Raw genomic sequence first — 26,974 nt, 5'->3', positions numbered from 1 at the left:
AAGTTAGCGGGTTAGGGTCAAGATGTTGTGACCCATTTAAGTAATTGGGTTGAAAAAAAACACGACACGAAACTTAAATGGGTCGGGTTAGGGTTGATGTCTTTTGACACAAACCCGACACGAATAACGACCCATTTATTTAAAATTGTCATAATATATTTTGCTTGAGTAAATAATTCAACAAAATAACTTAAAAATAAGCATTTTCATTCATCATTTTTTGGATATTAAGGTTACAAAGCGAAGTTTGTTGTATTAGTTTATCGGGTTAAACGGGGCTTAAAGATAAATGGGTTAAACAGGTCAGATTGGGTTGTAGAAAAATTAAATAGGTCGGGTTAGGGTTGAGACAAATGACCCGTTTATGTAATTGGGGTAGTGGTGACCCGTTTAATATTGACACGAACACGAAAACGACACGACCTGATCTGTTTGCCAGGTTTAAGTGGAACAAATTGAATGAGAATGATCAAATTACTCATCAAGTTCATTCTTAAAATAGAAAGGACAACAAATGATTGAGACACCCCAAAATGGAAAAGGGCAACAAATGACCGGGACATAGGGAATAATTAATGTTTGGAAAATGAGATAGCATTACCCGATAGAAGTATAAGGCATAAGGAAAGGAAAATAAAAATAATCCTAGAAAGTTTACAGCCCTATTTGGTAAATAGCATATTGACTGAAATTAGTAGATTCCGATCTAAATAATATGCTGATCAACCAATTTACTAATTTGATGTGTTTGGTAAATGACTTATTCTGATAACATATTGGTCGGAATCTATTGTTTTTGAATATGCTGCTAATAGCAGCATATTGCAATAGCATATTCAATCTATACATGAAAATGGTATAATTGTCGTATAATCTGCTGATTACCAAACACCTCTTCTTAAATCTGCTAAGTTAATTTGTTAATCGTATTCTGCTAACGTAATTCGCTATAATAAATTTGTTTCTGCTATTTGTCCAACAGAGCCTACGCCCATGATAATGACATTGCGTAATTGAATAATATTGAGTATCAGTAAGTATACAATATACCCTTTTACATATACTAACTTCGTATTAATTATTTGTTTATCTTTAATTAAAATAATGTTCACAAAGAATTAAACAGGGCGGAGAAATATTAATATTGAATTTTGGAAGAAAGACAAAAAATGTTAATAGTTGGAAATCATATGGGTTATGAGTTATGACTTGTCGTTGTGAGTTGTGTGCCTCGCCGTGCGGTTTTATTGTTACGTACACATATTTACAACTCTTTTTGATATGGAATTGACTCAACATTAGATAGTGTTTTGGAATAAAGCAATTTAAAGAGAGTTCAATTTTGGATTTGTGCTAGGTGCCTGGGTAGAGTTAGTGCTCGTTTGGTTGTTCATTGGGAAGAATCCCGAATTTATGAGAATTAAGTTCTTACATAAAATTCACATGATTTTAGTAAATCCGTTTGGTTGCCAACACAGGAATTTAATGGGGGAGGCTAGGTAATTCAACTCCTCCATTGTGGAGTTGGAAACTCCTAGGAAAATTAAATTCCTACATTTTGCCAAAAAATAGGCAACCAAACAAGTTCCTATTTTTTAATTCATGGGATTTTCAACTCCCATGATTTATGAGGGGCAACCAAACAAGTTAATAGGATTATTTAGCTCCTTAATTCAGGTTTAGTTTCGATTTTAAAAGCGATCTAAAAACATATTTCCACCTGACCATTAGTGGCGGAGCCATTATATAAACATAGTAGGGGCAAAATATTTTAGTGAGGGCGGAAATTTCAACTACAAACTTTGAAATTTTCATGCTCTGGCGAGGGTGAGTGTCCCTACTAGCCCTCCCCTAACTCCATCACTTCCGACTATTAAACCTCCACCGATCCAAACTCGTATTTATCCAATATTCCAATCTATATATTACTCGACCCGTATTCTAACCTATACCTATATAGTCCTACTCCGAACCGATTGCACCTTTCGATACATGTATAATTGTATGTGGGGTATCCCAACTCGCATTTACCTGATCCGTATACTACTCGACCCATATTCTAAGTTCTAACCCATACGACCATACCTATACAACCCAACTCCAAACCAATTACACCTTTCATTACAGGTCTAGTTGTATGTGGGGTACATACAATTACCCGATCCATATACTACTCGACCCATATTCTAACCCAACTCGGAACCGTTTTCACATTTGGTTAGAGGTCTGGTTGTAAGTAGGGTAGGTGTCTTAGGATCCCTTGCCTTAGCACAAGGGAATCTAACTACAAGGGGCAGGCTGTATTGACTAATTGTTGTAAGATTAGTATGCAGATCATAATAGAATGCCAGTACTGTACTGCTGTCCTCCTGTTTCCATGTTAAATCACAGTTATAGAAGGACATTTCAGTGACTACTTATGTATTAAAGAATTAAGTCCATGTGATGTGCTGTCTGTGACTGCTGTCATGCAACGGCACTCCTGCAGCCAGAGGAACATTGGTGTCTCCTCTTACACACCTCTTAATCCACACGTATTCTTATTTGAGACGGATATTCTTAAAACTTAAAACAGATCAAATAGACAGATAGAGCAAAAACAGAATGCCTAGGAACTATAACAAAAAAAAAAACTCGTCTTATTTAACATTTTTTAAGCTTGAGACAGATATGCTTATCTTAAGAAAAAACCAACTATTATCAACGTCCCTGTCATAAGAAAAAAAAAACGATAAAAAATTGACGGGATGAGCGATATTATAAAAAAAAAAAAAAAAAAAAAAAGTCTTCCTAGTGATCTAATTTTTTCTATTACTTTCTATAATTACGCGCAAATAAGGCTTGAAAAGAACATGAAGATAATTAAGCTGGTCATAACTCGACATAGCAGTTAAATCGCTCTTCGCCTCCATGGGATTAAAGAAAACTGTCGACAGAAAATAAATGGTAGGGCTACTTACTGTGGTCTGTGGCAATGTATGTTAACGAAAACTGTCGACAGAAAACAAATGGTAGGGCTACTTACCCGATCTGTGGAAGTGTATGTCCGTTGCTCGAATATGCAAGGAGTTTATTAGACTGATAAATTCATGCACCAAATTGAACCACATGATCGACATTTTTAAGGGCTCGAGGCTCGAGCTAACATTAAACTGCAAATGTGTAAACTGAGATGTATACAGTTAGGTATGTGTCTCTGAATCAAATGTACACCCTTGAACAGGTTTCTGTTAAAGAATGAGGATGAGGGGTTATCACTTGTGGTTAAAATGACCCTTTACAGCATTTAAGTACACTATCGGTCAAAAAATGGGTAAGCTGAGATGTATACAATTGGGGATCATTCCTAAAGTGATCAACATGAGGTGTCGAAACAAAATCGCAAGATGTGACCTGATGCCCACATTGTCGTTGCTGTTCAATAAACGATTCGACAGAACGTGCTGGGATGACTCTATCTGCTGAGCTGTATATATACAGTTGCGGGCAGCTCGGCTGTCGTGATGATAGTACGCCTATTACGTCAGATAGCCTCCTGTTGTTCAGCACCACATTACCCTAATTAACATTCCAAACGACCGCAATCTAAGAAAACTGCATGCATGATACTAGGAGGTTAGTACTTACCTGTTTACTGGAGGAAGTTTTAGTACAACTTCAAAGAATTTCCCCAAGACGGCTAATAAAGCAGTTTCTGTCATTGCTGGTTTTGGCTCTTTATCTGATTTTTCAGTTCCAAATTCCTCCTCGGCTGAATCATCATGTGATGTTGCTGACCCCTTGGTCGCTACGCTTTGCTTTTTCAGAAAGGCAGCAGAGAATCCTGATGCCCATACCTGCACAATACCAAGACAATGCAATGAGCCGACTTCAACGGCAATAACAACATTACCCCAGTGCCTCAATGGCTCCCACAAATTGCGGGGTAAGGGGAGGTTGGAATTACGCAGTCTTACCCTTGTGTTAGCAACACAAAGAGTCTGTTTCCAAATGACCCATCAAGAACTGCATTGAGGGACGGACTTCTACTTCACAATGAGCTCTAGACGCAATTTTCATCTTGGGTCATTCAGAAACAACCTCTTTGTGTTTCTAACACAAGGGTAAGGCTGCGTACATCCGACCCCCCCTTACCCCGCAATTTGCGGGAGCCATTGAGGCACTGGGGTAATGTTGTTGCTGTTGTTATATTTCCTCAACCATCTATGCTTCAGAGGATACACTTAAGAGCATTCAGCATATAATCTCACCTGAGGATCTGGGGCCGCAACTGGAGCCGAATCGACAATGCAGCCTTTGATTCTGCCTATTAAACTAGGATCTTGTTTCTGAAACTTTTCCAGCATGACTCCGTATCTGGACACGGCAAATAAACCAGCTATTGACTAAAACAACAGAAATAAACACAATAAAAAGATGCAAAGGGAAGGGACAGTCACTCACGTTAACCACCCCGTGTTGCTGAAGGTGTGAATTAATAGGTTCTTGCCATGTTCCTCTTCTAGCCACTCAGCAAGATGGTTGACAAGTAACTCCACATCCTGCTCAGCTTTTCCACCAACCTGGTAGCTCAGAACCTCGGACATTGGAAAAGTGAAGGTAATTGCATGAAATCCCCTCGAGGTGTACCATTCCGCATATTTGTTCAAGTGCTTCTGTTTTGCACCTAACCATCCTAGCAAAACCACCACTGTCCTTGACTTTACAGAGGAACAGTCTGATTTGTCGTCAACAACTGCAGGCTCCGGCAGATGCCATCTGTACAAGTCCTCAGATGGCACACTCTTACTAGTGTAGGAACAAGTTTTGGGTTTTGATGCCTTGGACAACTCAGCTGACTGGTAAAGACTAAGCAAGAGAGGTGACGATGTAACTGAATTCCCTGCCAAGGTTCCACTGCAATATGGTATAAGATTGCTATTGATACTAGGTAATGGCACTCGAATTCGGGTCACAAATGAGAAGTTTGCAAGCTTGGAGACAGAAATGTGAGACGCCCATGAAGCCTCAGAGCATGAGGAGGAGTCGCGGGACAGGGAATGCAAAGCAGACGGATCGATCAATTTTGGATTTTTAAACTTATTTGGTAGATCAGTCGAAATGGATGCCACAGCAACAGCAGCAGCCGCATATAAAGGCCGTCGAAGGATTCCAGACATGGAACCCATTATGCAGAGAAGGCTTATAATCTCTTATAAAACCACATCCACCAAGTGTTCATGAAAACTCGAATAAATAACCAACGAGGTGATCCAGAGAGCAAAATTTTAGATCACAAAATGTTAAACACCTGTACACGATGAACAGTTTAGATGTCAAATCATCTACATGTTACTGCTACCAATAAAAGAATATTCTTTCCCGTGAATGGGTTGGGACAGAATCACATCAAAAAAAGCTTCTATATATGAAACAAAACAATAACAAATTATCTAGAAAACATTTGGCTAATACGTACTCCGTAATACTGTAACTAAGTACCTTGATCTGGTTGACAAAATATTGGCTTTTGGCTGTGTTCGATAAAATCGGGCTGTCAAAAGCGAACAGCCCGATTTTTGCTATGTAAACAGATGCCTCAGCACCAAATCTTCTCCAGGTGCGGTCACAAGACTTTCTTCCTGGCACATGAAAAGGAAGAAACACGTTTTATACGGCAATTGCAAAATATTTGACACTGCAAACATGAAGAGAATACAACACCAGTGCCTCAACGGCTCTTGTCTCTATCACTCTTTGGGGTGAGACACGGTAGATTGTAAACAACTTCTAAAAGTTGGAAATATTTTGAGGTTGTTTTCGGATAATCCAATAACAAAATTACGTCATGAGATAAATCAACACTCTACTACTTCATAATATAAGTACCATATTACTTCGTAATGTTTAGTGAGACATTTTCCATCTGTCCAAGTCTTATACACTTTTAGAATCAAAGTTGGGTGATAATTGATGACGTTTTTACACTGTTCTTAGAGGACCTGCCTAATAAACAAGCAAAATTCATACAAATACACAAACAGTCACACGTGGCCCGTTAACATGAGATTAGTTGAAAGCTGATCAGCCAACCAGTTGCTTTCAGACAAAATGATGTACCACTTCTGACCACATATTCAATAAAAGATCGTGAAAATGACATCAAGAACTCCCACCCAACATCTCAACTTTCCTCCTCAATTTACCATCTTTTTTAGGAAGGGAGGAGAAAATTAATGGGTAGTAGTTACCATACCGGAACGCTAGTAAGGAAGTTGATAATTAAAGATAAAGGTGATTTGCTAGAAAAGCCAACGCCTTGAAGATTTCATGTGACTTTCCAAAATACGCAGTTACCCTTAGATCCCTTACCATACCACAATTCAGACTTTATTTCATTTCTTTGCTTAGGAGAAAAGATTAAAGAGTAGCATGTAAGGGAGTCAAACTCATATTATATCATTTGAAACCAGCAAAAAGAAAAGCGTACAATAACCAAAGGGAAAAAAGTTCAACGTTAAGATGAAGGAAACATTTAACCAGACAGACTTAAAGATCAATAAAGCATCGGAATAGGAGGGTTAAGTCAAAAGGAATTGTGTTCCTGGATGGTTGTAAATTTTTAATCACACCTACTGGACCAATAAGTTCAGTCGGTTTTATGTCGGATTAATTCTAGTAGCAAATCAATTTTAATCTTAAGCTTCTACAGTTTCATGTCAATTTCAGACTATCAGTCAAGCTAGCATTTGTCAGCGCGTAATCAAATCAGAATTACAATAGTTTGGGTTGTCAGGTGTGATTTTAGAGTTCTTGACAAGCAAATATGGAGTAGGACCCTCGTGAACACAACACCAAGGCAACAAGGTGCGAGCGGCCCTGCCTGCAGGCGCATGCTTCATGCACCTCAGCCACAATGTTTTCAAAATACAGATTAGTGCAACCATATTTGCTTGTATAGAAGTAAACAAGTCATATGACGGAACAGAAAAAAGGGTAACATATACAAAAACTGAAGAAATTACTCCGTTATAAGGTGCACATAGCTACCTAAGGCGTTTTGGCTAGTGCCTCACGTTACAATGCGCTTAAAAGCGCATACACCTATTGGATGCTGACAATTACACACATTTACACCTGTCAAACAAATGGGTTGGGTCGATTTCATCAGGTTACTTATCATGTGGACAATTAATGGATGCAAAATTAGGTCAACCCGATTTTCGACAGCTCTTAAACTTTATCACCATTGAATTAATTTCAAGAATTCAGGGTTGAATTTGGAATTGGGAAAAATTGGGGACAAACAGAAACGAGGTGGGACCGTCATTACCCATCTACAATAGGTCGGTAGCTATTCAAATACTCGAGGATTCATAACCCTCGATTTTCCCAGGTAGGACCCTCATTTCATTCAAATTCAATCAAACCCACAACAAAAGTTGACACCTTTTACCATGAATTTCAACAATAATAAAAAACCCATTACAAATAAACAATAATCATCCCAACATTATAATCAAAAATCCATTATAAATAAACAATAATCATCCCAACATTATAATCAAAGATCCTAACTTTTTCAAACAATGTGCAAAAACTACCAACAAAATTGCAAATTACAAATTGTAATCTCAATTAAAAACATAATCTAAACTAAATAAATAAGATACCCAATTGAAAAAAAAGATACATTGATTGAAGAATAGGTTGAAATAACAAGAAAACATAAATGCAGGAATGGGTAAGAAAAACGGAGGAGAAAGAGCAAAAGAGTCACCTTTTTGGTTTGTTTTCGAAATAAAACCGTCTCATATAAGAATTAATGTCGGGTATCTAAGCTAAGCTAATTATATGCGATACCCAAATTAAGAAATATACATTGATGCAGAAAAGGGTACAAAGAAAATACCGGGGAGAAAGAGTAAATGAGTCACCTGAAAGCTGGAATTAAATGTGGGTGCGCTTTGTTTTCGAATTAAAACCGTCTCATATAAGAATTAGTGTAGCGGGAAAAAGAGGGATGGCGAGAATGGTATTGGATGCAGCAAGGATAGGAGAATGGGTTGCAAATTGCAATGGCGCATCAATTTACAAAGGAGTATCGTGGACGTTATATATACGCGTCATATTATATTGACATCCTATTTTATGGGGAGTATATTATAATAATATAATAATATACTTTTATTACTACTTGGTGAAAATGGAATATTCTTTGATGGTGAAAGGAAGGGTATAGCCTATAGGAGGTCAAATGTCCTTGGCTGTTGCTACAATGAGGCTTGAATGCTTTGAAGTTTGATCAACATTAGAGATGGAAGTGGGCTTGTGTTGGGCCGTGTCTCATGCCGGTCCACCGTACCTGAATAAGAAAATGGCACGGTCTAGGTCCATGAAGGTGGACTTCGTGTCGTGTCGTGTCGTGTCGTGCCAATCAAATGAAAATGTCGGCCCAGGCATGACCCACGCCTCATGTATGTCATGTCGTGTCGTGTTTGAGCGTGCCTTGCCAATTCCTCCACTTTAACCCAATTTCTTTGTATTTTGAGCGTGTCCAGGTAGGCTATACCTAAGCACGGTCTTTTTTTCTCAAACTCCGGCCTAAGGCCCATGTCATGTCGTGTCGTGCTGGCTGTGCCAATTCCGCATCATGTTAAAATGGATCGTAGGGTGTGCCAACCCAACCGTCATGCCAACTTCCATCTTTAATCAACATGTCATTTAGATTGGGTTGGTGGAAGGCAAGTTCGAGTCGGAATATTTTTTACTCTTAGTTACAGCTTTATGTTTAAGTTCGAGTCGGAATATTTTTTACTCTTAGTTACAGCTTTATGTTTAAGTATAGTTGAGTTTAGGTTGAATTATTTTGGGTATGTATTTTCAGAGTAAGTTGAGTAACATAAACGTTTTTTTACTCATATCATCCAACGGAAGATGATGACTAGATCAAAATAAGACCAAGAAGAGTTTCAACGAAAATCAATAGTGCTTATGGCATTGTTGTAGCCTAGAGAAAAAGAAGGAACATACATCGGATGTACTACCTCTAACTTTTTTGTTTACTTTATTTGTTTTTGAGCATATGTGTATTTTTTGGAGCATAATAAAGTTTATAAGTTAGATTTTAATATTTTTTCCAACAAAACTCAAATTTAACTAAACTTGCATGTAATGTTTTTGAGTTTTATTGTAATTTTTTAGAGCTTAATGTTTAAGTGACTAAACTCAGAAAATTCATATTGAAACTCAAAAACTTTATTATAATGCTCAGAAACTATAGTATTGGAGGTAGTACATCAGATGTATAATCCTCTTACTGTTGTAGCCTACATTAACATATTTACCTTTGTTACTCCTTTTACCCCAATAGGCCCTGTTTTTCTGTTTTTGAGATAAACAGTTCAAATCATTTTAATTCAGTTTAGCTTCATTCAGTTCAAATCAGCTCTTTTCAGCCGAAAAAAAAAACAAGGCCTAACAGAATGGATGAATATGTCCATATACAAAGGTAGGATTGACATCTCAAAATAACTCATCCTATCTCTTTCTCAACCTCGACCTTTCCTCCAACACCAACACCATTCACCCCATTCGGAGTTTTCCGTCACCATCACCATTGCCGCCCAACCGATGTGACATAGGTGCATTAAAAAGAATGGAACATTAAATGGAAAGGCACAATTTATTACTGCCATTGTTGAGTTACAAAAATGCTTCTCGGTAGTTTTGAATTTGCTATTCCAAACTCTTAACTATGACAAAAATAATTAACATGGTACACTAAGAGTACAATTTAGAAGGTAGAAGAAAATGGGTGTCAGCAATAAGTAATATAAACAGTTTTAGAAAGTTCCGAAGCATAATTCACATCCTCACCTTCGGAGTTTGGAACATAATCCGTATGACTTCCATAATCGATACCCATGGCCATGAGCCGTGGCTGCCCACAAATGCAGCTTTCATCAGCATATACTTCTGTGTATCTACTTCGGAATCACAACAAGAGAACATTACCCCGAAACCTTGAATAATTTGAGTCTTCGCACTTGGATAAGTGATTTCGACACTATTATACGCTGACTATGTACTTCATCGGCATGTCAAGCACATGAAAAGGCCGCTGTATCACGCTGTCCATCAACCCAGATGCTGTGACCTAAACCAAGTTTACGCTAATTCTTCACCCTCTAAATTCGATGCCTACAAGCTGTAGACCTTTGACAGCATCATGAATATTACATTCCTTTTCGTCTGATTCTAGGCGGATATGAGATGAATCAATAACCACTCTGCATGCTAACTCAATCTCGTCACCAACTAATAGATAACAATTGTCGTAAACTCCGTCTTTAGGTGGTAGGTTTAACAAGGATGATAATGGAGCACATAATTCGGTTCTAGGGCCATCTAAATCTTCCAACCATTCAGCAGATAAAAATAGACGATGGTGACGCCCTAACAGCTTGGACACATACTTCATGTCTCCTTTGCTAAGAGCATGTCTAACACGAGTCGATGAGACTTGCCCCATATCCTTTTTATCTAGTGGGTATGAATCATCTCTGTCTTTATTTTTGTCCATGACAGAATTAAGTATATACGCTTTCATCCCATACTCGTCACATAACCTTACCAGTTCAGATGCATCACCAGCAGCTTTATACCCAAATCTGTAATTTTCACCTGCCATAACGACCAATATAACATGACTTAATCGATCAAATGTTGTAGGCGAAGTATATCAGCAAGTGAATAGCAAACTTATTTGAGAAACCTGCCACGACTCCATGGACGCCAAACTCCTTCGACAGCTTCTCTACAAACTGGCTAGGAGTGAGATGTCTAACACGTGAGAAGTCAATCATGAACTCTTTCGGAGGAACATTACCGCACAGTGGGGCCCAGGAAGAAAGGACCCTTTCGCGATCACATTTGGCAACAATAGGAGCCCTGTTTATTATTCAGACGACTAATGAAATCAAGCATACAGTAAAATAGCTAAGCTTAGCAGTTTAATGTTGCATGAAGAACTATTGGATCAGAGGTCAACACAAATCATCCACCAGTTTTTTTGTAACAACGGTCTAGGACTGTTGGCTGTAACCAAATGGGAAATTTGATTATTTGGTCCAACGATGCAGTTGACAACTTTTAATGCCTGAAAAGCCTGATTAACAGTCGGTTTAAAGAAGCATCTATGAGCACTTCAGTTTAGGCCTTACACAGTTACACAGGAACATTTCTAAGATAGCCGAGTCCAATGCCAAGATATATACAACGCACTCACACAGTAAGACCAGCTCAACAACAACATTCCCCAATACCTTAAGGGGTCCCGTAAATAGTGGGGTAAGGAAGGATCAGATGTAAACAGCGCCTAACCCATGTGTCACTCTGTTAGACTGTTACAATGGTTCAACAACAGCAACATTGCCCAATACCTTAAGGGGCAGGGTAAGGAAGGGTCGGATGTAAACAGCGGTTAACCCATGTGCCCTACTGATAGACTGCTAAAAACACAAAGAGGTTGTTTATCTACCGTGGTTTGTTCAAAAGGAAGTGTTCAGCAACACTCTGAGTGCAAACTGCAAAAGTGCAAAGATGATAATGGCCAAAATGGAACTTCTTCTGAGAATTTCATCAAATTACTGACACTTTGCAATTCGCTTTATCTACCATGGTTAGTTTGAAAAGAAAGTGTTTAGCAACACTCTTGAGTGCAAAGAAAAAGAGCCCTACTTTCCTAAATGACAGCAGTAATTTTGTGTTTGTCAAAATAATTAACACAAAATTTCACACTGAAAGCTCCAATGACATTGCATGCACATGAAAGTTAATTCCCTAACGGAAATAACATAAAAATGAGGTCAGAGTATATGCTATTGAAGAATATGGTTTCCATGGTTAGAGAAACAGATAATGAAGAAGTGCCAACTTAAAAACGAATGGACGCATTACCTAGGTGCCCAGCCAAACACTTGAGCCATCCCTACAAACGACAAAAGGAAAGGAGTTCCAACTTTGGATGCTTGAATGGCAAGTTCTCGATGGCCAACATGGAGGGCATCAAACTTCCCCAACGCAACTATACCACCTGAGGAAAACAATATTTTTTTTTATCAGGATGCAGAATATTTCAGCAACACCTATGATCCCTAAGCTAACGACCAACAAACAGAAATTGAGATCAACCCAGAAAAACTTTGTGAATATTTCTCTTTCTCTCTTTCACACTACGGTTCTTCTTCAACTTGTTCGTGGTTGCGTGAGTGTCTTTGGACACTCAATCCATATCCCATGCTACTATAGTACTAGTTCCTAAACTTCACGAATTCGCATTAATTGACGTACGGAGTATGTTATATAAGCACATATGATACTCCCGCTTATATAACATACTCCCTATAACTTACTACGTATGACATCTGCAGTGAATTTACCACAGCCAATCCAAAAGAAATACTTTTACCAAAAATTAAGTAAAATAATTTATACACGATTCCCAGAAAGAGGAAACAAAAGAGCCATTTTATGGCGACCTTTAATATATATAGAAAAAGGGGTTAACCAGGACTTAGGCCAATTAGATTAATTGTTCTAAGGAAAAACAGATGGGACAAATTCAAGAATTAGAGACCAAAGCGAACCTGCTATGGATGGCAAACCTTCAGATGACTTCTCAAGTTCATACTCTTTTGGCCTTCATAAGATATAAAGGGAACACAAGTATGAATAAGATAACATTTACGAAATCAACTGTTGTCAAATGAGAAAGGAGCTCACAAATAAATTAGCTTAAAAACCCAAAAAAATAAGATAATATTGCTTTTCATGAATCGAATTGTATATTTCCATTCTCAATGAAGCCAAAGACTAGTTATTCTCTGGTTCAAGATAATTAGGTTATACTGGAGTCAAATAAAATAGCTCACTATACTGGTAGCCTTTATTTTTTTATAGTGAAGTAGAAGTCATTCAATGCAATTCACAATGCAATATTCATTATGGATCATCTGGAAATCACAAATTCTAATTTGTGATGGGCATATCTGTTGCAACGGGTCAAGTACTGGCTATGTGGGGTAGATAAGACAAAAGCAGAATGCATATGTCCGTCACAAGGGAGACTTGCTGGCTGGAAATAGCCTCTTTGTGTTGCTAACACAAGGGCAAGGTTACCTACATACGACTCTCCTCACCCCGTCATTTGCAGAAGCCCTCAAGGCATCAGGGTTATCTTCATTTGCCTTTAACCCTAGAGGTCAGGAGACTGATTTGCTTGACAATATAATAAAGTAACACTAATGACGGACCTCACAGCGGTTTTAAGGCCTACCCAAGCAAGCAACTGCAGCCAGTATTGGCCTAATAAGGGCATACCCACATCACTAGCAAATTCTACACCAAAAGTTCTATACTTTACAACAACAGCATTACCCCAATGCCTCACGAGCTCCCGTAGATTGCAGGGTAGGGGGTGTCAGATGTACGCAGTCATACCCATGAGCTAGCAACACAAACAGGCTGTTTCCGAATGACCCAAGATGAAAATTCCGTCAACAATTGCATCATACCAATATTGCCAATCAATCTAAATCAATCACAACTTAATCCCAACATACACAAATCACAAACTATTCAAACTCCTTAATCTAATTACAATTAAAGCTTAAACAAAGTACCCAGAACTAAAAACACAAACAAAAAGCACAAAACTTTGAAAAAAAGAGATGGGGAATAACCTGAAGGAAGAATCAGAAAGAATAGGAGAATGATGAGGAGACATAGAATGAATACAACTGATAAAGGGTAAAGAAATGCCCACATAAGAAGAAGAAGATGGTGTTACTGTTATGCAGTTGTTGTTTTGAAAGGGTAAAACTTTGAGAAATCCAGGTTTAATAAGAGAAGAAACAATCAATTTTGAAGAAGAAATTGATGAAGTATAAATCCCTAAACCTTCCCATTCTTTGAGATGTTGGGGAATTCTCATTTGAGAAGAGGGTAGAAGAGGGTGGATGACAATTTGAGGCACATGAACAAACATGTACTTGTGTTTGTGTGTTGGAAGTCTTTTAAGGTTCAATTGGTCTCCCTTGTGACGGGTTACCATTTGTGACGGATATTTTGTGAGATAAAATGGTAACAAAATGGGTTAGTGGAGAAAGGGGACCACATGAATAGTGTTGCAGAGAGAGAAAAAGTGGGTACATTGTGAGGTAAAATGGTATCCGTCTTCAGCTTGTGACGGATATGTTATGTCTTCAATGAGAATTTGTGTTTAAGGTTCTAGTTCTAAGTTGTCTAGTTCCCTTTGTGTAAGGAATTTCTATTGGAAATTTGGAACCAAATTTGCCCAACTTGGGGTTGATTGGGAATTGATGATGGCCTTTATAAAATCAACTTATTGGTTGGTAACGGTGGAGTCGAGTGGTTAAAATATGGTGTAATTTTCAATGGGTCTTAATTTCAAGTTTCATCAAGAGCAATTTTGTGGAGTAACCCCGTGCGCACTAAAAGTAGCGGTTGCGGGTTCCCTCGTTATCCAAAAAAATCAACTTATTGTCGACCGGAAAAAATTGAATTGAAGTTGGGACAAAACTGACTCGGCCCGAACCCGACCCGCTCCCGAATTGAGGACTCGACACGGAATCCGAATTGACCTGACCTTATTTAACCCAATCTGAATGTTTATGATCGCAAACTGACCTTTATACCCAAATAACTTGAAAAAACTCACCAGAAATGAACCAAATCCGAAATAACTCAATCTGGTCCGACCCAAATTCGTAGAAACCCGAACAACTCAAAACCGAACTAAACCGACTCCATTGACCCGTTTGCCAGGTTTATATCTAACCCTAACCAAAATGGACATTTGTTCTTGAAATCAACTAGACATAAAAGCAAAATTGACCCGACCAACACATTGAGAACCCCGAATCTAACACGAGACCTAAATTGACCTAACTTTATTCAACCAAACCCGAGTATTTATTATTGCTTGACTATTATCCCAAATAACTTGACAACAACCCACCCGAAAATGACCGGCCCAAATTTTTGCAAACCTGAACAACCTAAACCCAACTCGATTGTCCCGTTTACCAGTTCTAAAATCAACCCAATTCGAAACCAACCAACCCGCAATTAACTAAATTAAAAATAACCCTAAACGATTAATTTTGCCCAATTGATAATTGTGTCCATTAAATCCATCCTAAACTAATTGTCCCCTTATTATATTTGTTTATACCACAAACTCAGATTTATTAAAAGCTCACATCTCAATCTGTCATTCCATATCGAGTCGGAGCCGGAGCCGGAGCCGGAGTTCGATCCCGACTTTGCCCAAACCCACCCATAATACAGATTTCTAATGATAGGGAAACACCCTGTGTGACTGGCTTTAAAGCTGTTTCGGTTCAGAATATCAGGAAATCAATACAAGTAAACAATGGCAGAAAAGATATACATATGTTGTGTACTTGTGTTCTATGCTTCAACTCGAACAACTAACCGTCTCAACTCGTAAATACACAAAGCTATATCGTGTGTGAAGCGTGAAAGTCGTAGCACAACGAAGCTAGTTAATCCTGGTACTGTTCCTCCTACTCCACCATTTCTTCTTCAGCTTGTCATTTGCGGTGTCATCGTCATCCAGTTTATGCAGTATCACTTTCGTCTCTCTCAATCTCGCCCCGTAATCCTTCTTCCAAGTCTCAAACATCTGTTTTAACCGCCGGAGTTCTTTGTCTGGGTTCAGAGATGCATCAACCTGACCCGACTTGACCTCCACCAAGAATTTGGCATCGTCCCCAAATACTTGCTTCCTTTGCTCCAACTCCTCCTCCAACCGACTTATCACGCTCAGACTGGCGCTCATCGGTCTACTCACCCCGTTGCTTTCGTGACTTCTCAAAGTGGGACCCCCGGTATCGGCGCTGCAGTCTCTTTCGTCGCTGGCGTTTACGGACGCGTCTGAACTCCTTGCTGAGTCGTCAACTTCTAGGCTCTTCTTGGCAATCGAGAGACTTGATTGAAGAGACCGCATTTGTTTTTGCCAAACGTGTTCCATGGACTTCATCTTCAGCTCGTACTCAGACCAGCGGTTCTCATACTGGCGTAACCTTTGATGAAGCATTTCGTTTTCTTCTTCTTTCTCCCTCAGGGCAGCCTCTGCCTTCAATACCCTCCTTTGCAACTCCGCCACATACGACGCCTTTACCAACACCTCATCCGTCTCATTACCCTGTTTCAGATATCATCAGATCAGGCACGATTAAATGCGAATATTTCCAGACAGTTCCTGACTAGCCAATGAACTATAACAGTAGTAAAAGAATAGCCAGTGAATGTTAACCCTTACGCCTAAGTTTAGCAGGCCAATATTTCCAGAGCATTTCCTGACTAGCCAACCGCGAATAACTGCCAATGAATTACAAAGAATTAGAAGAACATCAGTTCAAGCCGAACGATAAGTTACAGATCTCCATGAACCATTAGTAGGCACATCAGAAATATTGACGTTTCATGTCAATATTCACACGATAACAGGGAAAAGGAATGAAATCGGAGAGAAAAGCAAGTAATCATTAGTCCAACATAGGATTTCTCGCTATATGATTCCCGGCGCAATCACAATACCCCACGCACAAAAATTTAAGAGAAATAGGAACATACATCGGATGTAGTACCTCAGTAGGACACCAAATTCCTTTATTATAATGCTCAAAAACTACAAAACTGGTGGTAGTACATCGGATGTATAATCCACTTACTGAAAAATTAAAGAAGCAAAAAACAAAGATTACCTGACTGTATCACAATTGTAGCATCAGTAGTCCCCAAGAATCGTCTTCTAGAACTTCGGCACTTGATATGTTTCTGTATGGTCACAGCAGCTCTATGTCTCCTCAGTAGGACACCAAATTCCTTTCTGGACTTTTCACCTCGAATAACTGCCAATACAATATAGAGTATCAATCGTTTCAGTTCCTCTACCAGATGTGGAGTATATAAAAACAATTTGTATGAAAGATAGTAGCTCATAGTTTCGATCCTCAATTTGATTTCGCATATAATAGTGACGAATGAATTGATTAATAAAGAAATTCCAGGGTAAATATCATTACATGACTGAAGTGCGGAAATCCCTTTCTTGGTCTCATTCACATAGCACCGAGCTTTGTAGCCCCTGAAGCAACTTTGGACGCGTAATATGCCATGAAGCGTACGATTTCTCGTGTCCTCAAGAACCCCAATCTAGAAAGCATAAAAGAGGATTATTAAGAGAAACTTATAGACAAAAATGTATCCAGTAAAGAGCGCTTTTACGATATGCCAAACTGACAATAGCGATTCTTCCTCTAAATCAAGCAATAACACGGCCATCCAAAGAGACGACATACAGGAAGATAGTAGTTCACGACTAAAAATGAAATGCTCATCATAAAAAAAAGTCGAAAATTATTTATACTAACAGAAACCATAGTGTATTAGTGTGTACTACTAGCATATTACTATTCCTCACTTCTTGTCTACTACTCAGAATAAGAGAGATAGTACTTGGGTGATGGACCCGAGCTTTGACCAAGTATATTTTGTGGTATGACATTACAGCATCACGCAACTAAACTTTAGCAAATTCGTTCCAAATAAAACACATACTAAGTTTCAATATCCGGTCACAGAGAAATACTCGGTAAAAATTAGGCCTATATACCGACCAAGTAGAATATCTTTACAGTCAAGGCAGATATTAAACATAAGAAGATACACTGTCGTAGAGAACCCATGCTATTGATAATATAGCATCATCATTGACTAATCCTTGGTCTGGATAAAAAAAAAAAAAAAAAAAAAAAAAAAAAACGAGGGGCGGGGGAACAGACCACAGAAGTTTTTCCTCCAAATGTTTCCAATATTGGAGGAATTTTAATTAGGGTTGTAGAGGGAAATGGATCCCTCCAACTCCCTCCCGCTTCTATATCTCAAACACCACCATAAAAATCCTTGGGTGATCATGGCAATTGTATAGTTAAAACCAAGAAAGGGATCTGTAGAGATACATATGTGCTATGTCCGTAGGCATCTATCGTCAGTACCAATGTCTAAACAAAGAATGCAACACACATATTTTTCACTCCAAAATGCAAAACAAAAAATCAGATATTGCTTACTAGTACGAGAAATAGATGGAGATAAATAAAATATAATCTTGCCTGCCCAGTTCGGAAGAATAATTTTGTATAGCCAACTTGATACATGTCAGGTAAAATGTTGAACTGGTGAAGAATAGCTACTGAAACACTAAGAGGGTCTTGTGAAGCAACACTCTCCAGAAGAAGAAACCCGTACCTATTTCAACATGTCAGCAACAAATGAATGTTATACAACTTTATGTTATGAGTTTGAATGAACAAGAAATAGTTAACATCATATACATATAAACATTTTAAAACAAATAGTATATCTGTCATAAGTTTACCTTCTGGCAAACTTCTGGTGAGTCATTCTGGTAGGAAATCCAGACCTCGAGATTCTAACTACTTCAAGTACACCACAACAACGAAGTTGCTGCAAAACAAGGCTTTGTTCATAGTTTGCAGGAGACTGCAAGCTGTTTGGCTTGATGCAGCGGATAAAGTGGGGTGTTGTGCTCTCTAGACGTTGCATTAGCTGGAATAGTTGACTCTGAACACAGCATAAGCGTTGTTAGAAACTGTATCGTAAAATGAGCTATGTTTTAAACCATATGGAACTGAAGGAGCAAATTCATCAATCTACTTGATTTGAAAATAACAGCAGCAAGTAAGTTGAGCAAGAAGAGTTTAAGCTTGCTTAATTTATGAGGCGTATACCTTAAATTTAGAGGCAACGCTCAGTTTTTGTGAGTCAGCTCCTCCTGACTTGTACAATGGGCCAGCAACAGGTTTTTCCGACTGACCACGCATGCTTTCAGCAAATTTCGGTGGGAGCGGACTAGTACATGTAGACAAAAGTTGAATGGAGTCCAAGTGCATCAAGTCTCTATTTTTTTCCAGAAATGCTGTAGTGTCATATGTGACCTACAAGGTGCAATGGTAGGTATCACAATTAATTACAAAAAGATAAAAACTGCCCTCGTTCTTTTATCAAGGAAAAGACGTGCGTGCAATAAACATACTCCTTCCCAAAACCAAACACAATGCAAATATTGGACCTACAAGGTACAATGATGAGTACACCCATACATGACAGAAGCAAAAGTTGCCAACATTAATCTTTCCACAAAAAGGAATTTAATATATCAACGAGAAAGTTCAGTTCAGATACAGCGACAACAAGACTCTGCCTAGTAGAGATCCTACTGAACACATCTAGAACATTGGACATATGATGATGAGGAAAAAATAGTAGTTCATTACCTCTCCAGCATAGTGAGACACACTAAAAGCTTTCTCGCGCTCTCCTCTAAAACAAGGATTAGACTTCAAATGTTGCTTAAGCTTGTTTGCGAATGTTAGGTCTGTGCCATTAGGAAAAGTGGACTCTTCATCAAGTAGAGACAGCAAACCCAACGGTTTCTACAAGAAAAATAGGAAATGAATTGATAGTACATAGAAAAAGAAAAACCAGATACAAATGTTTCGACAAATATAACAAACAGCATTTTTAAAAATTCCATCAACTCATTTACTCAATGTCTCAAAAACTTATATTTCAGTAATTAAGCATACCTTTTCAAATAGATTAAGACAAGCCTGATTATCTTCAAAGTCGACTTTTGTCCAATCGATTCCATCCTGGATATATTCCTAGACAAAAATAAAAAGGCATACTGAGTCGACATGTCCTCTATATGAACGGGGTCTTAACTAACATGGCTACCAAGTAGAAAACAGAAATAAGTGTGTCACCGCCAACCAGAGGAGGCCCAATTTAATATTGAAAAACACACGACATTTTAACAGACCCGTCCTTGACACAACAAGTAAGGTGACGCCAATTTTCACAAGAAAACTAGCAGGCAAAATCAGAAGCAAAATCAGCCATCTGATTCTCAAACGACAGGATGTTTGCAATATACTGGTCTTTAACCACTAGGATCTTGAACCCTTCAAAACCAATTTACCTCTTGCTCCAATTTGAACAAGTGGCGGTTGAAATGTTGTTGCAGTCTCTCATTTGCATAGTTGATGCAGAATTGCTCAAAGCTATTTTTCTGGATCATAATACACAAAGCATAAATATTTAGGACCGTGAAAGCGGGAAAATAAGCAATGGGATGCAATACATATGGAAACAAGCAGAGAGAACGTACATCAAATGATTCAAAACCATATATATCAAGAATGCTGATGGCCCTTCCCGTGTGTCGCTTGCCTACACCGAGTGACTTGTTAATTTTTTCAACAAGCCAGTCGAATAAGCAAGAGTAAATAGATTTTGCCAATGCGTCACGGGTATCAATTGCCTAGAAAAAAAATACAACCAAAGTCAAACCAAGCCATTTACAAATCTTTAACAGTGCAACAATACTAATACAACATACACTGTTGATTCATAACAATTGATTTCAGTTGATCAATTCCACTGAGTACTAGGTCTAAATATGACTCGCTGATAACCTAAATCTGGAGTAATAAGTAAAACATTAAATCATGAAATCTACATTAATTGTTTGTGTTGCAACTCTTACATGCCTTGGTTGGATTATGCATTATGAAAATCAGTACTGAGGAGTAACTATGTCCAACAGCGTAAACGACCAGGTAGTGGCGTAGTGTGAGTCCTGATGTGTAGATTGGGTGTGGGAAAGACGGTAAGTATGATACACATTTGCTTCCCCCACTATGATGCCATTTCTTCTAGTTTAGGTTGTGTGGTCACCCCCAAAAGCAATTGGTTGTGACCATTCAGAATTCAGAGTGAAGATTATTCTATTCTCGGTGAGTCTTGACAGGAGCAATGATAAGTTGTTGCTTTGAAATTTTCAAAAATTTACCGCTTTCTGAAGCATATGGTTAGAGAGAAGTTCAGGCATTCATTTTCTTTGGTGTACAGTTAGGGGGAATGTATTTTTTAAGTATCTCTTCAAGTGAAGGCAATAGGTGCTTCCAACGGCATTCCGATCTCCCACATTCAGAACTATGGGACCCAGTGCAGTTTCTAGTATCCTCTGATTAATTTGGTAACATGTCATGTTGTTTCATACAGCGGTTAAAAGCAGTGTACATGATAAAGTTCCCTGCATGCGAACCAGAAACCCAAAGCACGCACCATGCCTATAGTAAGTCTGTCATGGTAAACTGTTTCCTGCGGTAACTTCATGCCATTCACATGACTATAAATAGCAGAAGAGAAAAAATACAATTAAAGAATCATTTACCTGAGACAGTGTTAACTTCTGAACAATATTGTCCTTTCTAACTTTCATGTTTCTGGTGGACAAAGCAAGTTGTAACTCCTCAACTTTGCAGCCAAGCAACTTTGCAACAGAAAGAAGCGCTGAAAACCAATAGTCCACATGCAAAAAAAATAATACTCAGTTAAGAGCAAAAAAAAAAGGCCCATTTCCCTAAGTATGCATTCTTCGAAGGAAAAGAATAGACCCTCAATAACAAGAAAAATTTGCTCGTAAAAAAAGGGTCCTCAATAACAAGAAAAATATGAATTGAGCTATTCCTTTTTTTTTCCTACAACATTGTGAAGTAATTACTGTGAATGACGGACATCTACTCAATGAACCAATGAACCAAACCATCATGATGAAGGGGAACAAGCTATTACATTTGTAGAATTACGGCCTTCAATATTATAATATTAAAATCACATTCATGGTTCCATTCTGAATATTGAAGCTTTTATTATACAAGTCATCACATTACCGGTGCTATAAAAATGGTTACGTCACACACAAACAGTGTTGCTAGAATTGGCAACTTACCTTCATCAAGTACTGGTTCCACATGATTATCATTGTCAATTATGGTGAAAGAGACATTCCCTAGCCACAACACGGCAGAAACCATCGCAAATGCGTTCTCTTGATCATCTTTGGTGACATGAACCACATCCAGTGCTTCCTGTATATCAAATAATAAAAGCAAAAAGGATATTAATATGTCTATCAATACCCCTCCTTTGCTCCTCATCAATAGTCATATTGGGAGGATTAAAATGGCAGAAAGATATCAATATACCAGAACATTGTGAAACTGTTCAGCATCATCCACAGACGGAATGGTGTAACAATTACTCTGCTTCAAATAGTTATATTCTTCAAGACTCCTCAAATTCAACTTCTCTGAAAATTACAAGGGAAAACCAATTATTAATGCCAATGCATCTAAATGAGAGAATCTAAATCTCGTTGAGGTAAATCATAAGCAGTTCAGGCTGTCATTGTCGACATGGCATGTCTAGATAGGTGAAGGCCTTTGCACCAAAAAAAAAGATAGGTGAAGGCCTTGAGAAGTTGATTAATTTAACTTATACACAGATAAAAATTATTATTATACTTTCCTATTGATGAATACTCGGTTATCAGACGCCAAAGAATTAAGTAATACTCCCTCCATACCAGACCAATGGTAACATGGTAAAAAATGGGGTTTTTAAGAAAAGAAGGTAAAAGCAGGGGTAAAGAGGGAAAAAATAGGTGGGTTTCATTGTGGGTTGGTAGGTGGGGTATGTAATGGCATTTTGTGTAAATATCAAATGGGTATAAGGATAACTTGGTAATATTGTGGGCCAAATAAGGAATGTTACCATTGGTGTGGTACGACCGTATTAGGTAAGTGTTACCATTTGTCTGGTATGGAGGGAGTATTACTTAAGATGCACAACTTAAGGATATCAAAAAGAAGATTGATAGGCTAGGGAGTAGGGGATAAGAAAATCTTGAGAATATGTACCTTTTAGAGAATCAGGTGCTCCGGCACACAGCTGATAAAATATATGGTACGAACGTTCGCCTTCCGAGCATTGCACAACTCTGGACTGTTGACGGACCAATACTATCAGGAACAACGATATGTAATAAAATTATATTATAATCGCTAAAAATATCACAACTAAAGGAAACAATGGAAGATGGGAATACCTTTTCAAGTAGGACTGCATCCTCGAAACCAACAATGCAACCATTGGAAAATAGGGGGAAATGCCATTAGTGGACCATTAGTAACATCAGTCTTAACATATGTAATTTTAACGACATTGGCAAAACAAGCTCAAGGAATCAAACTTACAAGTTTGAATTTTTGCCCCGCATATCTTGCCAGTTTCACTAAAGTGGATCTCAATCAGCTTTCCCTGACACATGTAAGCAAAAGATAAATATACTCGTTCTGGAACCTAAACTCAAACAGTATATCCAACATAGCATGAGTCACTCCGACAAGAAGTTGAAACTTAGAACTTACAAAGCGACTTGAATTGTCATTCCTTAATGTCTTCGCATTTCCAAAAGCCTCCAAGATAGGATTAGTTTTTAATATTTCATACTCTATTCCACTACCACCTCCCAATGCAGCCAAATACTGCATTGCTATCTTTGCTGTTTCAGTTTTTCCCGCTCCGCTCTCACCACTGTGTCAAAAAAGAGATGTTTAGCAGCAGAGTATAGCGTTAGGCTTCTAGATATTTCATATGTAGTCACGAACTGAAGTGGGTATGCAGACACCACTTTTTAACATGGGGCAGCATATTTGAATGTGTACGCCTGACAGTTAACACACACCTTATGATAATTGATTGGTTCACTTCATCTGCAAAAGAGAATCACAAGAAAACATAAAGGAATGGTCAAAAAATGAAGAAATATATCGCTCTGTAGCTGCGAAAATCGCAGAGGCTAAAGATTAAGACCCATGAGTCAGAGACCCAAAAAAACCTAGGAAAGAAATAATAAACAAAAGAAGCAAATGACCTCGTGTCATTTCCCGAAGAGCAGTATCCGCAATGGCGTACACATGTGGACTCTCGGCAGATTTACTTTTATAAGCTTCAATACATTCATCTCCATACAGTGGAACTTTTTTGAAAGGATTAACCGCAACAAGAACAGGACCTGCTTTTGTCTAATACAATGCAAATAAAGAGGGCCCATCAGACAAAAACGAATATATATATAGACTAAATATGAATCTTTCAGTAAACATTCCGTAAAAACAAAAAACTGCTCACGTATATCATATCTCGGTCATATCTGTACTGAAGGTTGTATAGAACTGACGGTTCACTGAGATAACTTAGTTGCATGAGATCATCTACTCCATCAAGGATATCTGGGTTTGCTGGTAGTAAACTATCAGTTTGCACCTTCACAACCTAAAATTGGTGTCTCGGTAAGGGACGATAGCCAAGAGAAGCTAACAAACGTAAAATAATTGAAATTTCATTTCCTAGTCATCTTACCTTCCCCTCCGGAAGAGAAATAATAGTTTCTGCACCTGCACTAGATATAACCTTTCCAAGCTCCCAGTTACCATTAGGTAGTTGGTACCAAGAGTGGACATTCTGTAAAATAAGATTCAGAATAAGCAATTAGCAATCACGGCAACAATAACACGAGTATAATGCCACAAAATCCTTGACCATAAATGTCATACAATGGCAATAATGTCAGCATGAAATTTTACTCTCGGCTTCATGACAATAAACAAATGTCAAGCATGTCTTCATAACATACCACCCAAAGAATATGGTTTTGTGCTCACATAAAAAACACCCACATAGGCATTAGAATGATCAAAAACAGAAGGTGGCAATCAAGTTTGGACTAATGATGGGAAGTCGTTGAAAGAAAATAAAAATGCAGAAAGTGGTAATTAGACAAGTACAAGCAGAGGGAGGGGCGATCTCAACATCAAACGGATCCAGCATAACAGGTCCTGCAAAATATTAAGTCTACCTCCACAGGTTACACTCATCTCTCCATCACTTTAATTATTACCAAACTGAAGCGGAGAAAATCCTCTCACGCTCACAGAATTCTTATGCATATGGAAGTTGTGAACTTAAACGAAAAAACTATAGTCCAGACTCCAGATAAAAGGCAATCAGATGGTCAGAGACAGTAATCTACAAAATCCCGTAGGTAAAATCAAACAAATATATTAAAAGGAAAACAGGAGAGTGATATTCAATTTGGAAGCATTACAGTGAAATGGCATGCAGAACACACCTGAAGTATACAAGAGATTATTACCAAGTATACTAACCACAAATAAGCAAAGAAAACTCTACAACATATATCAAACAACGCCAAACGCAAAGACAAACTTCACATTACTAAGCTTGACCAGCTAACTCAGGAGAAACTAGCTATTCAGAGAGGAATAAGAGCAGAAAGGAGCCAACACACAACCTTTTTCTTAGCATACGAAGCTGTATCGTTCCATTTATACTCAGCAATTGACGGGACAGATGGCAAAGGCGAAGAAGCGACATTGGACTCATCATCAAAATCAGGCATGACTCTCCCTCCATAAGGTGAATCATCATTTCCCTGATCTAAATTACTATTACCATTAAACCTCCCATTTGAATCCCCAAATCCCTGGACCGACTCCATCAACCTTAACTCCACAGGCAATGACTTAATCGAATTAAGCGAAGGCGCAACCGTCTTACCACTATGAGTCCCAACAGGAGCCATTTTCTACAAAGGGTTCAATAATACCCCAATAAAGTTTTCCTTTTTTTGCCTTTTTCAGTAAAATGGACTATCAAGCTTTTCTCCAAGGACCCACTTTTGATCACTAAATAGTCAGCACAAATGCACTATGGAGAGGGAAAGGGGCCAACTTTCAATACATACACATACACTACTTCATAAACCCCACATTCATACAACATACAAACTACTCTATATTGTAGTGCATAAAATTGAAATGTAATACACTACAAATTCTATGATAACGGTTTATTCTAGCGTAACCAGAGGTCTCGGTTTTGCAATTTTACCACCCTTTTTGGTCTTACTCGGCTCGAATCCGAACTAAATGCCACCCAAATTGACCAAGACTATAATAAGATGCAAAGAAATGCAACAAATTCAGCTCCACAGAAAATCACACTACACTAAAGAGTAAAGAATTGGGCATTTGAACAAATACCCTTTATAAAAGAACACAAGAATTCAACTTTTATACAAATTTAGCAATTTTTGGATCTTAATTGAGAAAACAAAAGCAGCCCATTACACAAAATTTGATTTTATAAACTGGGTTTTCTTCAGAAATTTGTTTAACACAATAACAAAAACAGTAAGTTGGGAAAAGTAGATCTTCTGAAGTGAGTAAGATAGAAAAATTGGGAAGTTAATTAGGGAAATTTTTGAAGAATTAGAAGTTAAAATAGTGTGTGAAAGTGAGTGAGTAATTGTTTTTAAAATTTGTTGTGAAAAAGTGTGGGAAAAATGCATATGAAATTGAAAAAAATATTTGGGAGAATATTTGTATTTTAATGGTGTTTTACGTTTCAAAATATTGGTGAAAATGGAGATTTTGTGAGGTGGGTATAATTATGCCGGTTGTCTCTCTCTTTTGATAAAATTAAAAATTCAAATTATGCAAGTATTGAGTGATTAAGACGTTAGATTAGTGTTTAATTGCTTTTTTTATTGTTGTTTTTGGAGATTTAACATTTTTTATGTGAAGCGGATATTCCCTTTCACTTCCGTTTTTTAGGCCCCTACTAATTTCAGCTTATTTTAGTTCAGTTTAGTTTAGTTTAGTTTATCTCTTCACAAATAAATACCTATTTCTTTTCAATTGAAAAGAGCTGAACTGAACTGAACTTGGTGGATTTGAACTGAATTGAACTGTAGTAAGCTAAACTGAATAGAGTTAAACTGAATTGAAATAAGCTGAAATTAAGTCTAAAAGAACAGGCCTAACTTTTAATTCAATTTAGTTCAGTTCAATTCAGCTTCATTCAATTTATTTCAGTTTAGTTCAGTTCCTTTTTATTCAATTTAGTTCGGTACAGTTGTTTTCCG

At 37.9% G+C, this 26,974-nt stretch overlaps 3 protein-coding genes across 5 annotated transcripts; all 3 read right to left on the bottom strand.

Annotated features, from left to right (window-relative positions):
- Nucleotides 1-3,118: 3,118 nt before the first annotated feature.
- On the bottom strand, nucleotides 3,119-8,072 carry LOC141611061 (uncharacterized). 2 transcript variants are annotated; one of them, XM_074429471.1, is made up of 6 exons: nucleotides 7,917-8,072; nucleotides 5,482-5,621; nucleotides 4,444-5,290; nucleotides 4,251-4,356; nucleotides 3,628-3,836; nucleotides 3,119-3,535 (listed from the first exon to the last, which is right to left on the bottom strand). In XM_074429471.1, the coding sequence occupies exons 3-6, from the start codon at nucleotides 5,166-5,168 to the stop codon at nucleotides 3,265-3,267; spliced, it is 1,311 nt and encodes a 436-aa protein (XP_074285572.1). In that variant the 5' UTR covers nucleotides 5,169-5,290; nucleotides 5,482-5,621; nucleotides 7,917-8,072; the 3' UTR covers nucleotides 3,119-3,264. The 2 variants fall into 2 exon arrangements, with proteins under 2 accessions (XP_074285572.1, XP_074285573.1); XM_074429472.1 differs by lacking the exon at nucleotides 7,917-8,072 and adding an exon at nucleotides 7,760-7,848.
- A 1,573-nt stretch (nucleotides 8,073-9,645) lies between these two features.
- On the bottom strand, nucleotides 9,646-14,074 carry LOC141611060 (FAD synthetase 1, chloroplastic-like). The gene is made up of 5 exons (XM_074429470.1): nucleotides 13,725-14,074; nucleotides 12,630-12,682; nucleotides 11,941-12,076; nucleotides 10,757-10,932; nucleotides 9,646-10,665 (listed from the first exon to the last, which is right to left on the bottom strand). Exons 1-5 carry the CDS (start codon nucleotides 14,027-14,029, stop codon nucleotides 10,163-10,165), a joined length of 1,173 nt encoding a protein of 390 aa, XP_074285571.1. The 5' UTR covers nucleotides 14,030-14,074; the 3' UTR covers nucleotides 9,646-10,162.
- Nucleotides 14,075-15,382: 1,308 nt separating this feature from the next.
- Nucleotides 15,383-26,578, bottom strand: LOC141611059 (myosin-1-like). Of its 2 annotated transcripts, XM_074429469.1 has the most exons (23): nucleotides 25,340-25,741; nucleotides 24,388-24,489; nucleotides 24,157-24,300; nucleotides 23,900-24,050; nucleotides 23,711-23,738; nucleotides 23,394-23,559; nucleotides 23,220-23,283; nucleotides 23,072-23,085; nucleotides 22,884-22,968; nucleotides 22,170-22,273; nucleotides 21,914-22,052; nucleotides 21,356-21,474; nucleotides 20,288-20,440; nucleotides 20,099-20,188; nucleotides 19,704-19,781; nucleotides 19,392-19,550; nucleotides 18,846-19,052; nucleotides 18,473-18,678; nucleotides 18,207-18,342; nucleotides 17,118-17,247; nucleotides 16,797-16,943; nucleotides 16,352-16,410; nucleotides 15,383-16,234 (listed from the first exon to the last, which is right to left on the bottom strand). In XM_074429469.1, the coding sequence occupies exons 1-23, from the start codon at nucleotides 25,628-25,630 to the stop codon at nucleotides 15,569-15,571; spliced, it is 3,438 nt and encodes a 1,145-aa protein (XP_074285570.1). In that variant the 5' UTR covers nucleotides 25,631-25,741; the 3' UTR covers nucleotides 15,383-15,568. The 2 variants fall into 2 exon arrangements, with proteins under 2 accessions (XP_074285570.1, XP_074285569.1); XM_074429468.1 differs by lacking the exon at nucleotides 23,072-23,085 and having other exon boundaries at nucleotides 22,884-22,985; nucleotides 25,340-26,578.
- Nucleotides 26,579-26,974: the final 396 nt, after the last annotated feature.

The sequence above is a fragment of the Silene latifolia genome, chromosome 11 (genome assembly GCF_048544455.1).
Source record: "Silene latifolia isolate original U9 population chromosome 11, ASM4854445v1, whole genome shotgun sequence".
NCBI lineage: Eukaryota > Viridiplantae > Streptophyta > Magnoliopsida > Caryophyllales > Caryophyllaceae > Silene > Silene latifolia.
The sequence above is the reverse complement of the archived record's forward strand: the minus strand, read 5'-3'. Positions and strand labels throughout refer to the sequence as shown.